Below are 19993 nucleotides of genomic sequence, written 5' to 3' on the forward strand. Positions count from 1 at the left end.
TGCTGAACAACAAATTTACTATTCTGTAAAGTCTGAAATTCCACCATTTTAGTCAAATATGTTCCAAGATTGATTAGGATTTAGGTTATCAGGCTCCAAAAAAATGTAATTTTAAAAATAAATTTAGTGGAACATTTTAATTAGTTGAGTGAGAAATTTTATTAAACTTCAACTGGTTTTCTTAGAAAGAGTTTTCCATTTTTCCAACTATTGGATATCTATGCCAGAGAAAACAACTGAGCACTATCTCTGAACTGGTCACCAGCTCAATAGCAATGATGTGAGTTACTGCTTGACTTTGTTCCTATTATTAAGTGAAGAATAAAAAGCTTTCCATGATATCCATCCTTATGGTATTATGTGCTATTTCCAGTGAAGCCTGCCTGGCATGTGGGCTAGTTCCTCAAATAAAGCCTCTTTTAATCTGTCTGTCAGGATTCCATAATAATCAGGTTCTTGTGGTACTAAACATTTCGAGAGAAGATGGTTCTGATTAACGTTTAAGGTAAATCCTTGTACTTACCCTACTAAGGGTATAAACAACCAGATCCTTTTATAGCTTACACTACAGAAAGCTTTCCTCATACAACTTCTCCATCACATCTACATAAAGATGTGGCTTGAGACCTTAAAGTGTCATCTTAGGTATCAGGAAGTATCCAGATGGAATGACTTGGAATCCATCTGTAATTTCTCCCACTGGCCTTCTTATATATGAGAAAAAAAATGCCTGGGGAACTGTTTTGCATCAAAATAGCTTATATAAAAGGAGAGAAAACACATCGTATTCTATTTGTTTTTATCTTTTTTTTCCCACCTCCCCTGAGGATGTTCAAACTGTCAAAGATAGGGAAACCCGGTGGAAACCTACAGTGAGGGGTTAGAGATGCTGCACCATTTCTCAAGGCTCACCACTCTGTGAGGTGTATCACATCCTTCTCTCACAGTCACATAAACAATGTCACAAGTCATGGCAGAGAAACTCCATTTCAATTGTGACGTGACATTTATACACTGCGTCCTTACCGTTTTGTAATTTCTGGGCCAGTTGTCCTGATAATGCTATTTATTATCAAGGATATATTTTTCCCTTGTTTTTCTAATGGGCCAACATACCCACAAATATTTAATTTAAAGGCCAGCTTGCTATACCAGGCACTATATTTTCCTGCTGTGCTTGGAACTATATTTTTTCAAGCCAGATCATAAGAGTGAACAATGTTTTGACAGATTAATTTATCTTGCATTTAGATCATAAACCTAAAGCTTGGTCAGAGGTGAAAACACCAGTGCTACTCCCCTTCTTTAAAAGGCTTATTTTGATGTCAGAAACAGTACCCAGATTGCTTCCTCATGAAAGGACCAGAGCAGCAACACCTCTGTGTGAGTGCCTCAGAATGGCTGTTCTTCACCATCAAGTGCTGGCAAGAGCTCACTTCCTAAGTTTTTTGCATCTGTTTAAGTCCCTACATTGTAAAGCTTATGGAAAAACTGCTGAAGGTCCAGAGGAGAACAGTAAACATAATGAAATATTTTGTGAGAATGGTAAATTGGTTTGGCATGTCTACCCTAAAAAGGAAGAAATTAAGAAATGAATCTTTAAATGCTCCTAAGCTAATCAGTGGTTGGTGTAGAAAAAAGAAAAGGAAGGAAAGAAGGAAGGAAGGAGGGAGGGAGGGAAGGAATGAAGGGAAGGGAGGAAGGAAGGGAGGGAAGGAATGAAGAAGGAAGGGAGGAAGGGAGGGAGGAAAGGAGTATCTGTTTCTCATCTGAGTTTAAGGACTTTTGGGTTTATAGTACCTTTCCTCCTTTTAGTTTCATTCATCTTATTTTGGCATGCCTTGAGTGGAGGCATCTGAACTGTACCTATGAGGCAGACCCCATTTGCTTTCTTTAATTCCATCCTTCTGTTCCTTCCTACTCTTAAAAAAGAATTACAGCCACACCCTCTAGACCATCTGAACCCCGTGTTCAGGGGGGTTGTAGATGTGTTAGGCTTTTTTAAAGATTTTATTTATTTATTTTTTAGAGAGGGAAATGAGGGGGGGGAGGAGAGAGAGAGAGAGAAACATCAATGTGCGGTTGCTGGGGGGTGTGGCCTGCAACCCAGGCATGTGGCCTGACTGGGAATCGAACCTGAGACACTTTGGTTTGCAGCCCATGCTCAATCCACTGAGCTACGCCAGCCAGGGCTGTAGCTGTGTTTTTTACTCCTGTCCTGAATCATCAAACTAATAAGCTTAGTTTTAATTAGGGGAATATTTTGCTTTTATTCTTCATAACACTAGACTTAGTTTTCTTAGTTCTACTGGCAGATTCTCAATTCACTACTGAAAAGATATGCTACATTTGCTAGAATAACAATCAAATTTTCAATCCTATGAATAGAAAATACTGATCACCATTTCTTATTTTTAATAACTACTTGAATAGTCAGAAGTTTGTTGTATTTGTTTCCATTTGTTTAATCATAGCTTTTTTTTTATGGTGTTCTAAAAGGAGTTAGTTACTGCAGGAGGAACTGAAGAGTCTAGTAAGGAAAAGGACAATAAGTTGAATGACTTGCTTAACCATTCAGAGATTCTTATGTAATCATAAGAGCTATTTACACATTTTCTACTTCCAATATTCTCTCTTACTGCCATTTACTAGTATGCTGCAGAGTGAAGTTTATGAGTTCACAGCAGTATGCTTCTTAAAGACAATATGATCACCTTTATTATTTAACATTCATTCTCTAGCTTGAACCTGAATAGTCACACAATGTAAATTATTCAAAATGGATCATATCTCTGCTACCAGATAAAAACAAGTCCCTGTCTTATGCTTTGTTAGAAGAATCCATTCAGCAGGGATGGAGCCTCTGAAATGGGAGATGCACCTAGAACCATGTGGCCTCCTGCCTGTGGAGTAAAGGGGTGTGGATACCTGCAATGCAACACTAGTCCATCATCTTAAATTTGTGACTCTGACATCTTCTTTTGGAAGAATAAAGAGAAAAGTGGTTTATTTTGAACAGTTTCAATGAATTTGCTAATGAATGTTAATTCTTGCTTGAAGAAATCCTGTAATAAATAAGAAATGTACTATTGGCAAGGAAGGAAATGTGCAAAATAATCACAGTTCTTTGTTCAAACCACGGTTTCCTAAACAAAATACTTTTCATCCAAATGGCCATGAAGAACAATAGCAAATTGCTCAACATTTCTAGTATTTCATTCACTTTCTAAAATGACTTTAAAAAAAAATTTCAGTTGCTTTTGATGAGAGCCCAATTTTGTTTTGTTGTCAAATATATGAGTATTTTACCTTAAAAAAATTTCAGTTGCTCCATTGAAGTTTCTAATTAGGGGCACTAGCCTTCAAGTGGAAACTGACTTGCCAATTGGCCTAGTAAATGGGACCCTCTCTATAATGAGCTTCCTAATGTAAAGAGAAGCTGCAGAACACTTGATACATGAACTAGAATTGTGAAATCACACAAAGAAACTTGTTTGTGGGTCTCTGGAAAGATGAGTATATTTTCTCCATTGTGCCCAGGCATGTGGGGGTCCTGCAGTCTTTTCCATTATTCTTTGTCCAAAGAGACCACACTGGCTTTGAAAAGTGCTGGGTGTAAATCTATCATGGATATGATTCCAAATTCTATTGCTTTAGCAAAGGGCACTGTTTTTACATTCCAGGAAATTTTTTTTCTGAGGAATTAGAGAGCACTAGCTGACTATAAAAATCTAATTAATGGCTTATCTTTTTCTTTAGAAGAAAAGGAGGCACAGGTGTATCTTAATTTATTAATTACATCACAATTCAACTAAAATTTGATGACTAAATACATATATTTTATGTTTTATTTTTAAAAATCAGATTTTTTGGTATTTGGATATTTTTTTTACTTATTTATAAAGGAAGCAGCAAACACATTATATTTAGACATTTAAAAAGTATTTAAATATAATCTGAAATGTAACCTTTTACTGTAAATAGAAATACTTTAAAAAACCAAAATTAAATAAATCTATAAATAAAATAAAATAATCATTCATAATGAGCCCCAAAACCTCTATAGGGGAATAAGGAATGCGCCTTTTATTTAGTTTTATAGTTACACTATATAGTGTAGTTAAAAATACATGTGTATACACACACACACATATCATCAGGACCAGATTAGAGGATATTCTCAGTATTATGAATAAATTAATTTCTGTTGAGACCTAGAATAGTTGAAGGAGATAGATTTTAATCTTTATTTTTCCATTATCATTTAGTCCCCTTATACTCCCTTCCCATGCATTGTGGAAAAAATTAAAAGTGATCATTGAAAAATACTTTGCTCATTCCTTCACTAAACTGAACAAATACAAAATGAGAAGACTGGCTGTAGTATAGGAGGAAAAGGTGTGGGGATTACGGTGAGGGAAAAAGCAAATATGAGTCAAGAACTTAATTTTATCACAACCACATGCCACCTCTGTCTAAAGGAATTTATAATCTAGTTAGAAAAATGACAAAAAACCCCAAAAGTACAAATACTGTGATAATTCTAAAAAGAAATTGTTTAGAATGCTAGAGAGGCAGAGGAGAGAACGCCTTCTTTTGAGATTGGACAGTACAGCCAATCCTTGATTATCCTGACAAGGAGGCAAAAACAAGAGGAAAATCAGCATGCCTTACTCACTTCAGAATAAAAGTGAAAAATACAGTAGTTAAAGGAATAAAATTCAAACTATCATTTATTGAGTGTTCAGGGCTTTCACTTATCTCATGCTCTGTGCGAGGGACTGAAGGATCAGTGAAGTGTCCAGGGGCTGTCCCTGAAAAGCTGAGAGAAAACCAAGGAGCAGTAGAGCTGGAGTGTGGGTGATCAAGTTGTAAATAAATCAGTTTCTGATGGCAACTTGATGGCATGGGCAAGTTGTGGTGGGGTCACCTACAGAATATTGCTTAGAAAACTATTCAGGTTAACGTATTTCAACAAGAGTGTGCAAAGTTTTTGTTTAAATGCAGGGAACAAAATAATTTAAAATACATGTATGTGTAGATATATGTGTAGTTGTATGTATACAGTGTATATTCACATACATATACATGTATGTTGTATATATCTACATATACATGATGTGTGTGTGTATCCTAAAAAAGAAAAAGTTCTGAATAAATGCACCTGCCTAGAGTGAGAGTGGTATTTGGTTGTTGGGACCATAACACCCTTTTCAGGATTTAACTTCTACATCTCACAAGCTCAGTTAGTGCCTCAAGTAATGCTAATAAAATTCTGAAACAACGATATGACCCTGAACCTTCTGCTCCTCAAAAGTAATGGAAATTGGTGGGTGCTGACTGGAAATACTGCCTAACTAAAAAGGGAAGTGTCTGGAAGTCTAACTTTAAGTCTAGGTCAATTTGCCACTTGCCTGTGGACAAGCTACTTTGCTTCTCTGGGCCTCTCTCTGCCTTCCCATTTGTAAGGTGAAGGGAATGGACTAGATTTTTAGCTCTGTGGGAAGGCTAGATATATGTTGGAAGGGAAAATGATTTTTCATCTGACTCTCCCATCTCTTAAAGGTCTACCTTAGGTTTCCTGTGCTTTCAAAGGTGTCCAAGAACTGCCCCTAACTTGATCTTTGCATCTTAGCTTCTAGTCACCCTAACAGGGTCTACAATCAACAAACCTGAACCACTTCGCTGCTTGCGGCAGCTGGTCACACTTCATCAGGCTTTGTTGACAGCGTCTTCTCCACCTCCCACACCTTCTATTCTTACTTAACAATGTGAACACCCTAGTCCTCCTTTTCCCTCAATATCACCTCAGTGAAGCCTCAAATATTCCTGTCACAAAATGTCTGTGGACTGTCACTAACCACATTCCTTTTCATATCTTAGTTTTGCACGTGTGTGCCTCATCTCCTTACCAGGAGGTATGTTACTCTGGAGCAGAGACCACCTCATGTTCACTTTTGCATAGCCCACTACAGCTCATAGTAGACACACAATGAAGAAGTAACAATGCAGAAAAAATGAGAAACAGCTTTGAAGTCAGACAAGCCTGCATTCAAATATTAGTGTGCCCTTGGGTGAGCAACTTAACTTTGCTAAGCCTTTGTGCCCTATACTGTAAGATGGGATATTAATTCCTAGTCTCTTACAATTGTTATTAATAGAAAATAATAATTTAAAATGTAGCATAGTACTACAACCTTTAGCAGTAAATGCTTACTGACTGAGTCAGTGGACTGAGATGTTCAGCCAGGGTGAATGACTTATAAAACCCAATTTACAGATATTTTTGCTCATTGGAAGCCTTTATTTACCTAATTATAATAGTAAAATACTTTTTTTCTTTCAGTTGCTTCACAGCCAGAACTTGAGTACAAGTCTGCTGTATTGCTCAGTGTCTTCCTTGGAGGTTTGAGTTTGGCAGATGCTTCCCTTTCTTCTCTCCTGCTTCAGGAAGAAAAATAGGCAGTGAAGTCCATGGCCAAGAAAGAGATCCTGAGGCCAGGATTGTTGGAAACAATTATTTACATGGGTGACTTAAAAGATTCACTGTATTAGAAATTTTCGAAATTAATAATGTCTGATGGCTTTAAAAATATAACCTCAATAAGTAAATCCTATCAAGGGAAGAGATCTTCAGTACAAGTCTTAGGACTTCTTACTATATACATCAACTGAGTTAAAATTAATAAAATATATTATATAAATTAAACCCTAAGCCTCAGTTCTATTTGGGGCTTAAAAAGGGCCCTTTCTTTTTCTAATGAATACACAGACACACTTTCTTCCCTATTTAAACCCTGATTTTCTTTGAATATAGACCCTGGCTAAAGTCGTATTGGATGACTATGGTGTACTTATCTAATATCCTATCTCTACTGTCAATTCAAACTACATCCTTCAGCCAGGGGTACTAATCTATAGCATTTATTTTTAATATCATATATAATTTTTAAAAAACAAACATCAAACATTTTCTCACTCCTTTATACTCTGACTAGCTATATCATTAATATAGCTGATGATAACAGTAAGCTGGAGAGAGCAGAGTGTGGGTACCATGTACCGTAAATGTGGATTAAAATCCATTCTTTCCCACAACCTGGATTCTTTATGATTAACCTCATTTCTTCTGTGGCTGTACATGGAGCATTTCATTCTGAAGCAATTCAGAAGCTGACAGGTTAATCACTCTGTGGGTTTTTAAATAATGCTGAATTTTTCTCAGTGAAAGTTAATTCCTTATTCTACATAATATATTTGCTGAGTTCAGGAATTAACACCTGATTTATCCAGGCTATGTTTGCATAACCTTATCTTCGGTTCAAATAAAAAGACTGCCAAATTGTCCAACATCTGTAGGGATGGACTACAGGGAATAAAAGGCAATTTAAATTATCTGATACAACTTGTAATGCAGGATTATTACTCCTTGCCCTCTTAACCTTCCAAATTTCATATAACATATAATCAATACACACACACTATAATTTAATTAAAAGCATTAAAAACAAAAACTAAAGCCAAAAGTAATAATCATCTGAGGGGCATGATTGCATTTCCTTTTATCAGAACCAATGCTCAATGAAAACCCTCAAGTTTCTTTCTTGATGTGTAACCTATTACTGTAGACAGTTTCACATAAACAATGTCAAGTAATATTTATAAAATATATGTGCCAAGCTAAAAGAGAAAAATTTGCATCAAAACACACAACTGACAGATGTGCTATTTCCATTATCCTTGATGCTAGTCTATGTGAAATTACAGTGGAAGATTTTTCCCATACCAGTCATCAAATACACCAAATACAACTTAATTTTAAAATACCATCATCTGCACCAAACACAGTGTTATACCTATTCAATTTAACAAAAAACTAACAGAAAAAAATGTTCCTATTCCTCCTAAAATGGCTGGTTTTGAGCCTACTCAAATTTTTCTAAAGCCAGTAAGACACTGAAGAAATCCAGTAGCATACATCTTGGCACAAACCTGACCACTACCATCTTCCCTTTCATGAAAGGATCTCCTGATGTCTAAGTTTCATCTAACACTAAAGTTTTCAGTTAACGTTATTCTGTGACTAAAATGTACCACGTTTATATGCAGGAGGGATTCATCCATACCAATTTTTCATGAATGTGTAAACAGATGGGTTTATTACCATGGCAACCAAAAACCTATCAGATTAAATACTTTGCTGGCAAATCTAGTTGATTTTTCAAATGCTCTCCTTTACTCAGCTGAGATAAACAGGCTAAAGAGTATGCTTATAAATGCTAATACCTATAAACAGTTTAATAGTGACCTCCAGGGAGGTTTTCACAATTGCAAGATCCAGTAAACATCAGTAGCTGCACCAAAACCCAGTGAATCCCACAAATTGATCTAGTTGCTCCAGAAACATGGTGCAAACAAAACCAGTGGGGAAAAGAAAATCTTAAATTGCAGCCACTGAAAGAATTAAAACTGCCTAAAAGAAGCAGGCCCACGAATTATTTGCTCAGTGTAAAAGACAAGAATGCATAACAGAGATAGGCCTCTGTCTTCAAGGAAAGAAACTCAATGTTCTGGAATGTGTGTTTTTCCCCCTAATTTTCTGGGCAAGACTAACTTTATTTTTGTCATATTTTAGTATAATGTAAAATTTCTTTGACAATTTCATTAATATATTGTGAATAGTGGTCAATACTCTTGAAATAATTAAAATTACAGGTCCATCCAAATGGTTTTCAAAACAAAACAAGATCCCCCCAACATGTACCAACAAACACAGTGCTCAACACAGCAGTCTTCAGGGAGTCAACAATTAATGCAGGTTTCAGGGACATCACTGAGGCAGGAAGAGCAGAAGCTTGGAATGTCTATTGTTACCAAAAAGGAGCATTTGAAAATACCTGTATGAATTGGCCAGCTAAGCAAATTCTAAATTAAAGGATATTTAAAATGACTTATTTCAGGAAAATGATTCTACACAAGTGATATTGATTCTTTGACTAATAATCCTCAGACCTCAACTTTGAGGCCAGCAGTATGCCACTGTTTAGCGACACATAACGTCAAGGTCATCTGAAGCACTCCCTGCCCTGCGCTTCTGTGTTCATATGCTTTTGTAATCACCTGTGACCTACCCCTTGTAAGTGTTCTCTTTCACATCAATGTGCACACGAAGTCAGCAGAAGAATCTCCTGACCAAATTATTCTTAGCCAAAATACAATGTGAGACTTGGTTACTGGATCACAAATAGAGAACAGAAATATTACCGTAATTGGCAAAGAAGTTTCTCCATTTTAGAGGGTTTGTCTAGCAAACTAGAAACACTTACCTCAGGAAGTGCTTCATTGTGTCTGTTTTGATTATCCAGATGTTGTCCAAATGGTCCTCAAGTAATTACTTTCAAGTTTGCTTTTGTCAAAATAAGTGAAAGCTGTGGGAAGAAATTAGATATATTTACTATTAAGGGGGCTAGAAATCCCAACCCCCAAATTTCTGTTTACCTTAGTAAGTGGACAACGTTAGATATATGGTATTAACAACCAAACTGCACATGAAGCAAACTCAATTCTATGAATGGAGATTAGAGCTAAAGCTTTTCACTTCATAATTAACAATTAGCCTTTCATTTTATTGCTGGAGAAATTATTTGTTTCATGAGCAAGCTCTTCAATAGTAAGCCTTTTCTCTATTTGGGGTATTACTAAATTTGGAAGAAGAGTATTTATTAAAAAAATAAAATAAAAATGAAGAACCATAAAATTAATGATCCCAATTTCCAGATACCCAATGGTCTTAAATCTGACAGCTCCAAACTTTCATAAGTAGAACCCAAAATACCTAGAAGCAGCTGCTAATATCTTCAAGCTAAAAATTGCTGTTAAAGAGTCAACTACTCCAAGCAAATGAATGATATACTTCATTCCTCCCACCATTTTTTTTGTACTGTGAATAGAGCAGTGAGGTTTTCTATTTGTTTATTACTCTTCAGTTTACAAATTGCTTTGTAAAAAGTTATTATTGAAGCCTGCAATGCCAGGTTATTTGTCTTCTCCCTTTTGATGAGGAGGACACTAGAAACTGCCTTCAAAGCTGAGGTGAAACAGACTAGAACAGAGAGAGGCTGGAAACGATAGCAGAGACAATTTACCGCAGGAGAGAAGTGATAAGTGGAACACCAGCTGCAATGGCAATGCAAGGGACTGAGTGTATAGACAAATGGCTGAGGGAAGAGACAAAACTATCAACTATACAGCCCAGAAAACGTTGGCCACTCAACCCAAAAGCCAGTCTTTTAACACATATTTGTTTCTGTAAATATTCCATGCATCCTTGAAAAAAAAGTGTACACATCAAGACTGTAGTTGCTTCTGCGAAGACAGGAATTGGTTTAAGATTGGGGAAGGAAAAACTGGCCTTCAACCTGATAAATTTTATTTCTTAAAATATATCTTAAGCAAAATAAAGGGAAAAAACATTTGTTCATTTTCAGTAGTAGGAATATACATTATTCTATGTACTTTTGTGCCTTTTAAAGATAAATCCAAATTTTAACTAAAAACTGTTAGTGTCCACCCAAAGCCCAGATTATAGTTTCTAAAATATTCTGAAATATAAGGAACCAGAGCTCCTTGGAGAAATGCCTGATTACAGGAATAGGGCAGAGAATATACAAGGTGATCTTGAAATATTTTCTTGTACCAGAAATAAGAAAATGCTCAAATGACAAGCAGTGTCCAATAAAAGAAATGTCCAATAAACTCAGGAGCCAACTGAAAAAAATCCTAACAGCCAAAATTGGAATGATTTGAGTTCCAAATAGAGTAGTATTGGGTTATAACTCAAAGTATAAAATAAGAATCTATTATTCCATACTGATATAAATAAATGTCTGAATAAATAAATAAATGGAGAATAATATATTGGGTATAAATCTCCTGTACAAAAGACTTCCAAATAATTTATGTAGATAGTCTGCCCTCAAAGAAGTGGAACTTAATTTGTAATCTCTTAAATGAAGTATGGACATAATGACTTCATGAGTACAGTATAGAAGAAGGGAGGGAAATGAGTAACTTTATAGTAGAGAAACATGGCAAATACTGTATCAAGTAGGTGATCAAGTATAACATCACAGTGACATCATAGTGACAGAATGTATTCTTCACATGCTGTGATGAAAATGGCACTTTACCTCCATGGTCTTCCTCCTCCCAACCCATCATGCCAGTCTAATTATGATCAGAACATCAGAAAAACTTATGCAGGATATTCCATGAAATGCCTCACTAGTACTCTTCAAAATTCTCCAAGATCATCAAAAACAAGAACAATCTCAGAAACTATCACAGCCAAGAGCTGCCTAAGGAGATATGATTATTAAATGTAATGTGGTATCCTGGATGGGATCCTGGAACAGAAAAAGAACATTAGGTGAAAACTAGGAAATCTGAATTTCCAAAGTATAGATTTTAATTAATTAGGTATTAATATTGGTCCATTAGTTGTGACAAATGTATCATATTAACATAAAAAGCTGCAAGCCAATAAAAAAATTCTCTGTACTATCTTTGTAACTTTCCTGTAAATCTAAAACTACTTAAAAATTAAAATTTTATTCTAATATGTTAGTGCCTACTATACTCTAGACACAAAGTTAGGCATTAGGGATACAGGGTGAATAAGAGAGGTATTGGTTCCACTCTCCAGACCCAAAAGTTTTGAGGAAGGATTTTAGAGAAGCTGATACAGAGAAACAAATAGGTACTTAAACAGTTTTACAAGTGGACATGGGTCTGGTGATAGTGAGGACAAGAGATGTTTACCTTAGGTCAGGGGGTTCCCTAGCACATGTTAAGTACTAGAAGCAAGAGAATACAGAATGTGTAGAGTAAAAAATGTTCAACATGACCTAGTGACCTTATGCTTGGTAAAAGGGACAGGTGAAATCAGGGACGGCACAATATGGAAAAGCAAGAAATGGTTAGACTATAAAATCATTCACCGAAATGTTTTGGATTTGATTCCCAGTCAGGGTACATGCCTAGCCTGCTTGTGATCCACCCCCCCCATCAGGGCACATGTGGGAGGCAACGGATCAAAGTTTCCCTCTCCCTCCCTCCTTTCCTCCCTCCTTCTCCCTTCATCTCTCTCTAAAATCAATAAACATGTCCTTGGGTGAGTATTTTAAAAATGCACTCTGATTGCAATACGAAGAATAAATTGGGTTGTGATAAAATTATTGGAAAAGATATCATTCAGAAGGTTACAACAATCTAGGCAAACATTATGATGCAGAATAAGGCAACTTACAGAGACAGAAGTGTGATGGATTTGAGAGATGTTTAGAAAATAAAATCAGTAAGATTTTTGTTGGTTGATTGGGGAATGGGTCGGTGAAGGTAAAGGAGGAGCCAAATGTTATGCCCATATTTATGGCTGCCACAGATGAGTGAGACAATAGACTCAGTAAAACGCAGAGTTCTGAAGGAGCAGATTTGGGGTTTGGGTGTATGTGGGGGTCTTTGGGAGCATTTTGAATTTACAGGGTCAAGTGGTAGTATATGGATCTAAAGGTCAAGAGAGAAATTCCCATTGGAGACAAAGATTTGGGCTTCATTTTCATAATGATAGGTGGTAATTAAAACCATAGCCCTGGGAAATAAAAAACAAACAAATGGGACTACATCAAATTTAAAAGTTTCTGCATGGCTAAAGAACCATCATCAAAATGAAAAGGAAACTGACTATATGAGAGAACATATTTGCCAATGATGCAACAGACAAGGATTTAATCTTCAAAATACATAAAGAACATATACGACTCAACACCAGGAAGAAAACCACCCAATTAAAAAATGGACAAAGGGCCCTGGCTCGCATAGCTCAGTGGATTGAGCACGGGCTGCAAACCAAAGTGTCACAGGTTCGATTCCCAGTCAGGGTACATGCCTGGGTTGCAGGCCATGACCCCCAGCAACCGCACATTGATGTTTCTCTCTCTCTCTCTTTCTCCCTCCCTTCCCTCTCTAAAAATAAATAAATAAAATCTTTAAAAAATCTACTTATAAAAAAAAGTGGACAAAGGAGCCCTGACTGGTGTGGTTCAGTGGATTGGGTGACATTCTGCAAACCAAAAAAATGGACAAAGGACCTGAATAGACACTTCTCCAGGGAGGACATACAGATAGCCCACAGACATATGAAAAGATGCCCAATGTCAGTAGCCATGAGAGAGATGCAAATTAAAATAACAATGCAGCTTCTGGCCAAGATGGAGGCAGAGGTAGACACACTGTGCCTCCTCATACAACCAAAAGAAGAAGACCAACAAATTAAAAAAAAACAACAACAACCAGAACTGACAGAAAATCAAACTGTATGGAAATCTGACAACCAAGGAGTTAAAGAAGAAACATTCATCCAGACCTGTAGGAGGGGAAGAGATGGGCAGCCAGGCAGAGAGGACTCCCAGCAAGGTCACAACTGGTGGACCCAGCAAGGCAGCAGCTGGTAGAGTAGGTGGTCCCACATTTGCATGCAGGTAAACTGGGAGAAACAATTGGGGAGCAAGATAGATCGCACAACTCAGGGTTCTAGCGCAGGGAAATAAGGCCTCAAGACCTCTAACTGAAAAAACATGCAAGGGTTAAGGGAGCATCGGGAGAAACTCCCAGCCTCACAGGAGAGTTCATTGGAGAGAACCACAGAGTCCTAGAACGTACACAAGCCCATCTACCACTGGGAATCAGCTTGAGAATGGCCAATTTGATTGGGGGGAGTTGCAGAAGTGACTGAAAGCCAACAGAGAGCTGGCATTGTCCTCTCGGACCCCTCCCCCACATACAGCACCACAACCTAGCGTGAGGGTTGCCCTGCCCTGGTGAATAACTAAGGCTCTGACTCTTATTAGTGACAGGCTGTGAAAACAAACAAACAAACAAACAAACAAAAAGGTTCAAATGAATGAACAGATCAAAGCTCCAGAAAAAATACAACTGAGCAATGAAGAGATAGACAACCTATCAGATGCACCAGTCAAAACACTGGTAATCAGGAGGCTCACAGAATTGGTTGAGTATGGTCACAAAATAGAGGAAAAAGTGAAGGCTATGCTAAGTGAAATAAAGGAAAATGTACAGGGAACCAACAATGATGGGAAGGAAACTGGGACTCAAATCAACAGTTTGGACTGCAAGGAAGTAGAATTCACCAGAACAAAATGAAGAAGCAAGAATTCAAGAAAATGAGGAGAGGTGTAGGAACCTCTAGGACAACTTTAAACTTTCCAACATCTGAATCATAGGGATGCCAGAAGGAGACAAGGAAGAGCAAGAAATGGAAAACTTATTTGAAAACATAATGAAGGAGAAGTTCCCTAACCTGGCAAAGGAAACAGACTTCCAGGAAGTCCAGGAAGCTCAGAGAGTCCCAAAGAAGTTGGACCCAAGGAAGCACACACTGAAGCATATCATTATTACATTGCTCAAGATTAAAGATAAGGAGAGAACCTTAAAAGCAGCAAGAGACAAGGAGGCGGTTACCTACAAAGGAGTTTCCAGGAGACTATCAGCTGATTTCTCCAAAGAAACCATGCAGGCAAGAAGGGGCTCAAAAGAAGTATTCAAAATCTTGAAAAGCAAGATTACATCCAAAATTAATCTAATCAGTAAATCTATCATTTAGAATGGAAGGGCAGATGAAGTGCTTTCCAGATAAGGTCAAGTTAAAGGAGTTCATTATCACCAAGCCCTTATTGTATGAAATGTTAAAGGGACTTATCTAAGAAAAAGAAGGAGATCAAAACCATGAACAGTAAAATGACAACAAACTCATAACTATCAACAACTGAACCTAAAAAAAAATTAATAACAAACACAAACTAAGGAAACTAGAACAGGAACAGAACCACAGAAATGGAGATCACATGGAGGGTTATCAGTGGGGGAGTGGGTGGGGGAAAGAAGGGCAAAAAGGTACAGAGAATAAGTAGCATAAATGGTAAGTAGAAATAGACAGGGGGAGGTTAAGAATAGTAAAGGAAATGTGGAAGCCAAAGAACTTATATATGTGACCCATGGACATGAACTAAACAAGGTCGGGGGAGGAAGCAGGTGGGAGGGGTGTAGAGGGTGGAGGGGAATGAATAGGGGGAAATGGGACAACTGTAATAGCATAATCAATAAAATATATTTAAAATGGTAATTAATTAATTAATTCAGGGGTGAAAAAGTAAAACCAGAATGTGCTACCACCTTAAACCTGTCAGAATGGCCATGATTAACAAATCAACAAACAACAAGTACTGGCGAGGTTGTGGAGAAAAGGGAATCCTTGTATATTGCTGGTGGGAATGCAGGCTGGTGCAGCCGCTGTAGAAAATAGTATAGAATTTCCTCAAAAAATTAAAAATGGATCTGTCTTATGACCTAGCAATTCCACTGCTGGGAATATAAGAATCCCAAAACACCAATTCAAAAGGATTTATGCACCACTATGTTCACGGCAGCACTATTTACAATAGCCAAATTTTGGAAACAGCCCAAGTGCCCATCAGTAGCTGAGTAGATTAAAGAACTGTGGTACATTTGCACAGTGGAATACTATGCAGCAAAAACAAAAAGGAAGTCCTACTCTTCCAGACAGCATGGATGAAACTGGAGTATATTATGCTAAGTGAAATAAACCAGTCAGTGAAAGGCAAATAGCACATGACTTCATTTATAACTGGAATCTAATGAACAAAATAACAAGAAAAATAGAACCAAAGACATGGAAACAAGGAACAGACTCATAGCTGTAAGAGGGGATGGGGTAAAGGTAGTAGGAAGGTCAAGGGATTAGTTAAGGAACATGTATGAATGACTCATGGACTCAGACAATGGAGAGGGGACTGACTGTAGGAGAGAGGAGTGGGTTGGGTTAAGGGAAGCAAGAGGGAAAAATGATTGGGACAACTGTAATAGAATAAACAATATGAAAATAAAGTAGAAAAAGAAAACATAGCCCAGAAGGAAATGCTAAAGAAGTAGCATATACACACTTGTTCATAACACTAGTTCCTTGTCATTAGGATAATATTAACTTAGAATTATCATACTACTAAGGCAATAAAGAATGGAATGCATTTCAGGAAGACTTTACCAATGTTTTAAGAAAATTCTTTAAATGATTTAAGTTTATTTAAATAGAAAACTTGGTTTACCTAAAAAAAAAACTTCATAATGATGGGGATAAATGAAGTAACATAAAACTTCAGCTTCTTGCCCTCTAAATAGAGATTCCTGAGTCTATACCTTAAAAAAAATATTTTCTTGACTGCTTATGTACACAGCATTATGTTGGGTAATGCAACATATTTTATACCACAGGGGAGCCTTACAATTTAAGAAAATTGGTCCAGTACGGCAGAAAGCATGCATGGTGGCTAACAGCACAAGCTTTGGAGACAGAGAGTTCACCTCTGGGATCTAGTACAAGCCAAGTGTCTTTGGACAACCTGCTTAACCTCTCTAGGGTTTCATTTTCTTCCTGTTAAATGGGAAATAATTATAACCACCTTGTAGGATTACTCAAAGAATTACAGGTATGTAATACACATTCAATGACTGGTACTCATTATTAGTTTACTATTTTGCCATTCTTATTATATCCTTCTCTAAAGTAAAAGATCATTTTGTTAAGTGAATCACTTAGAAACCTGTTATTTTTCAGCAAGTTATGACTTAAGGTGGGACAATAATAGTGGTGATGGAGAGAAGTGGAGAGAGGTAGAAAATATTTGGAAAGTAGAATCACTTAGACTTACTGATTCTATGGGAAAAGTGAAGGAAAATAACAATTAGTTCCAATTTACTGTCCCCCAAACAGGAAACAAAGACAACAATTAGTTCTAATTGTCCCCCAAATAGAACACACCAAAAATGGCTTTGGGTATTAGACAAAAGCCTGTGCAAATACTATTTAACTCATTGCTCACTGGGTATTAAATAACTTCTCTAAATATTTTTTATATAAAAACAAAGAGAATTACTGCTTACTTTGTTTTAAAATATAGCTTAGTGAGAGGATCCAAAATGGAGGCATAGGTGGTCGCACTGTACCTCCTCGTGCAACCAAAACTAAGGACAACAAGAATTTACAAACAAAAAACCACCAGAACAGAGAGAAATAAACCAAATGGAAGTCTGAATACCATATATCCAGTCCAGTAAGGAGGGGTGGAATCGGAGGCCTACAGAGAGGGGGCGAGGGGTACTGGCGGGAAAAATCGGTGTCTGGCAGACACATGTGCGCAGGGCGCAGACGGCAGTTGGTGGACCCTAGAGACGCAGGGGTGGTTGATGGACTGGTGGCAGACCCTGGGCGAGGGAGGCAACGAGCAGACCCAGTGAGGCGCGAAAGGTAGCTGGCTGTCCACAGCCGCACATTCACGCGCATATAAACTAAGTGAAAACGGGCAGTGTGACACAGACCGTGCAACCCAGGGACCCAGCGCTGGGAAACAAAGCCTAAAGGCACCAATTGAAAACACCTGCAGGAGTTGAGGGCAGGAGATTCTCTCAGCCTCTCAGGAGGCACCTTGGAGAAACCCAGAGTCCGAAAGAGTGCATAAGCCTACCCCCCCAGGAGCCAGCACCAGAGGGGACCAATTTGCTTGTGGGAAGCAGCAAGGGGGACTGGAGTCCTGGTGAGAGCAGGGCGGGTGCCATTGTTCCCTCTCAAACCCCACCCCCACATACAACAGCACAACCCAGTGACTGAGGTGCCCCGCCCTGGTGAACACCTAAGGCTCTGCCCCTCATAAGTAACAGGCACGACCAGACCAAAGGAAAAAAATAAAATAAAATAAAATAAAATAAAATAGGTGATTGAAACAAAGTTAAAGCCCGAGAGCCAATTTTTTTAAGTGACCAAGAAATAGCCAACCTATCAGATGCACAATTCAAAGCACTGGTGATCAGGATGCTCACAGAATTGGTGGACTTTGGTCATAAATTAGATGAACGAATGCAGACTACAATAAGTGAAATGAAGAAAAATGCACATGGAACCAATAGTGATGGAAAGAAAACTGGGTTTCAAATCAATGGAAGGGACCAGAAGGAGGAAAGGAACAACCAAACAGAAAAGAATGAAGAAACAAGAATTCAAAAAAAATGAGGAGAGGCTTAGGGACCTCCAGGACACCTTTAAACATTCCAATATCCAAATTATAGGGGTACCAGAGGGTAAGAGGAAACACAAGTGGAAAAGTTATTTGAACAAATAATAAAGGCGAACTTCCCCAATATGGCAAGGGAAATAGACTTCCAGGAAGTCCAGGAAGCTCAGAGAGCCCCAAAGAAGTTGGACCCAAGGAGGAATATGCCAAGGCACATCATAATTACATTACCCAAGATAAAAATGAAGGAGAGAATTCTAGAAGCAGCAAGAGATAAGGGGACAGTTACCTACAAAGGTGTTCCCATCAGACTAACAGTTGATTTCTCAAAAGAAATCTTACAGGCAAGAAGGGGCTGGAAAGAAGTATTTGAAGTCCTGAAAGGCAAGGACCTACATCCAAGATTACTCTATCCAGCAAAGCTATCATTAAGAATGGAAGGGCAGATAAAGTGCTTCTCACATAAGGCCAAGTTAAAGGAGTTCATCATCACCAAGCCTTTATTATATGAAATGTTAAAGGGACTTATCTAAGAAAAAGAAGATAACAAATATGAACAGTAAAAAAAGACATCAAACTCACAGTAACAACCATACCTAAAACAAAAGCAAACTAAGCAAACAAAGAGAACAGGAGTGGAACCACAGAAATGGAGATCACATGGAGGGTTAGCAACAGGGAAGTGGGAGGAGGAGAGAGGGGGGAAAGATATAGAGAATAAGTAGCATAGACAATAGGTAGAAAATAGACAGGGGGAGGGCAGGAATGGTGTGGGAGATGCAGAAGCAAAAGAACTTATGACACATGGACATGAACTAAAAGAGAGAATGTGGGTGGGAGGGGGTGGGCAGGGGATAGGGGAGTGAAGGGGGAAAATGGGACAACTGTAATAGCATAATCAATAAAATATATTAAAAATAAAATAAAATAAAATATAGCTTTGTTTTAAAAGAAGCACTCTTGTGCCCTGGCCAGTGTGACTCAGTTGTTTGGAGTGCTGTCCAGCATCCCAAGGGCCGTGGGTTCCTTGCCCGGTCAGGGTGTGTATGAGAATGCAGACGGAGTTTCTCTCTCACGTTGTTTCTCTCTCCTTTCCTCTGTCTTTCCCTTCCTTTCTCTTTGAAAGCAATGAAAAAATGTTCTCAGGTCAGAATAAAAAAATAAAAACAGGCAGACTTGTTAATGTCCTATTTATTGTTAACTAGATAGTAAAAGACAGGAACATGCAACCAATCATAGTTGGTGTGCAACAAATGATACTCTGAGCCACTCACTACTGATAAGAAATGTCCTTTGAGTTGTTTTTCATTAGTGGTGCTGAGTTCATCTACTCTTTGTTAGAGCTCCTTTGTAGCCAAAGCAGCGTTTCTCAAGTGGCTGGGCAGGGCCTGAGTTCAGAGAAAATTTGAGTTTGCTTCTTGCCTGCCCAATGCTCTAACAAGACAGTAGCCCTGATAGAATGCTCAAGTAATTTACACAGAGCCTGTTGATATTAAATGGATTAAATGTAAGTTACTTGCCTTGTTTATATCTGTCTTATTAATTGAAAAATGAGGGAAAGAAGGGGAAGAGTTGTCAAGAAACAAGTATAAGGTACCCATGGGCAAAGCCAAACAAGGGTAGGATTGAGGGTGGGAGGTAGGGCTGGGTGGGGTGGGGGAGGGTGGTGGTGGAGAAAATGGAGACAACTGTGCCTGATCAATGATAAAAAGAAATAAAAAAATTTTTTTAAGGAAAAAAGAAAAATATAGATATTAACTTTGGAGTTAATTCAGATTTATTGAGGTATTATTTACATAAAGTTTAGCTCTTTTGTGGTTAGACATGAACTTGAA

At 37.8% G+C, this 19993-nt stretch overlaps 1 protein-coding gene across 4 annotated transcripts in view; it reads right to left on the reverse strand.

The window, feature by feature from the left end:
• Window positions 1-19993, reverse strand: part of ELMOD1 (ELMO domain containing 1) — an 82018-nt gene that overhangs the window by 37309 nt on the left and 24716 nt on the right. For 2 of the 4 annotated variants that reach the window (XM_028515656.2, XM_036028613.1), the window contains exon 2: window positions 9327-9428. In XM_028515656.2, the coding sequence (XP_028371457.1) occupies window positions 9327-9343 (17 nt within the window). In that variant the 5' untranslated portion in view covers window positions 9344-9428. Of the gene's footprint in view, window positions 1-2928; window positions 3061-9326; window positions 9429-19993 lie in introns of those variants that run through there. The other 2 variants (XM_036028614.1, XM_036028612.1) reach the window with 2 other exon arrangements.

Source organism: Phyllostomus discolor, chromosome 6, assembly GCF_004126475.2.
Source record: "Phyllostomus discolor isolate MPI-MPIP mPhyDis1 chromosome 6, mPhyDis1.pri.v3, whole genome shotgun sequence".
Lineage (NCBI taxonomy): Eukaryota > Metazoa > Chordata > Mammalia > Chiroptera > Phyllostomidae > Phyllostomus > Phyllostomus discolor.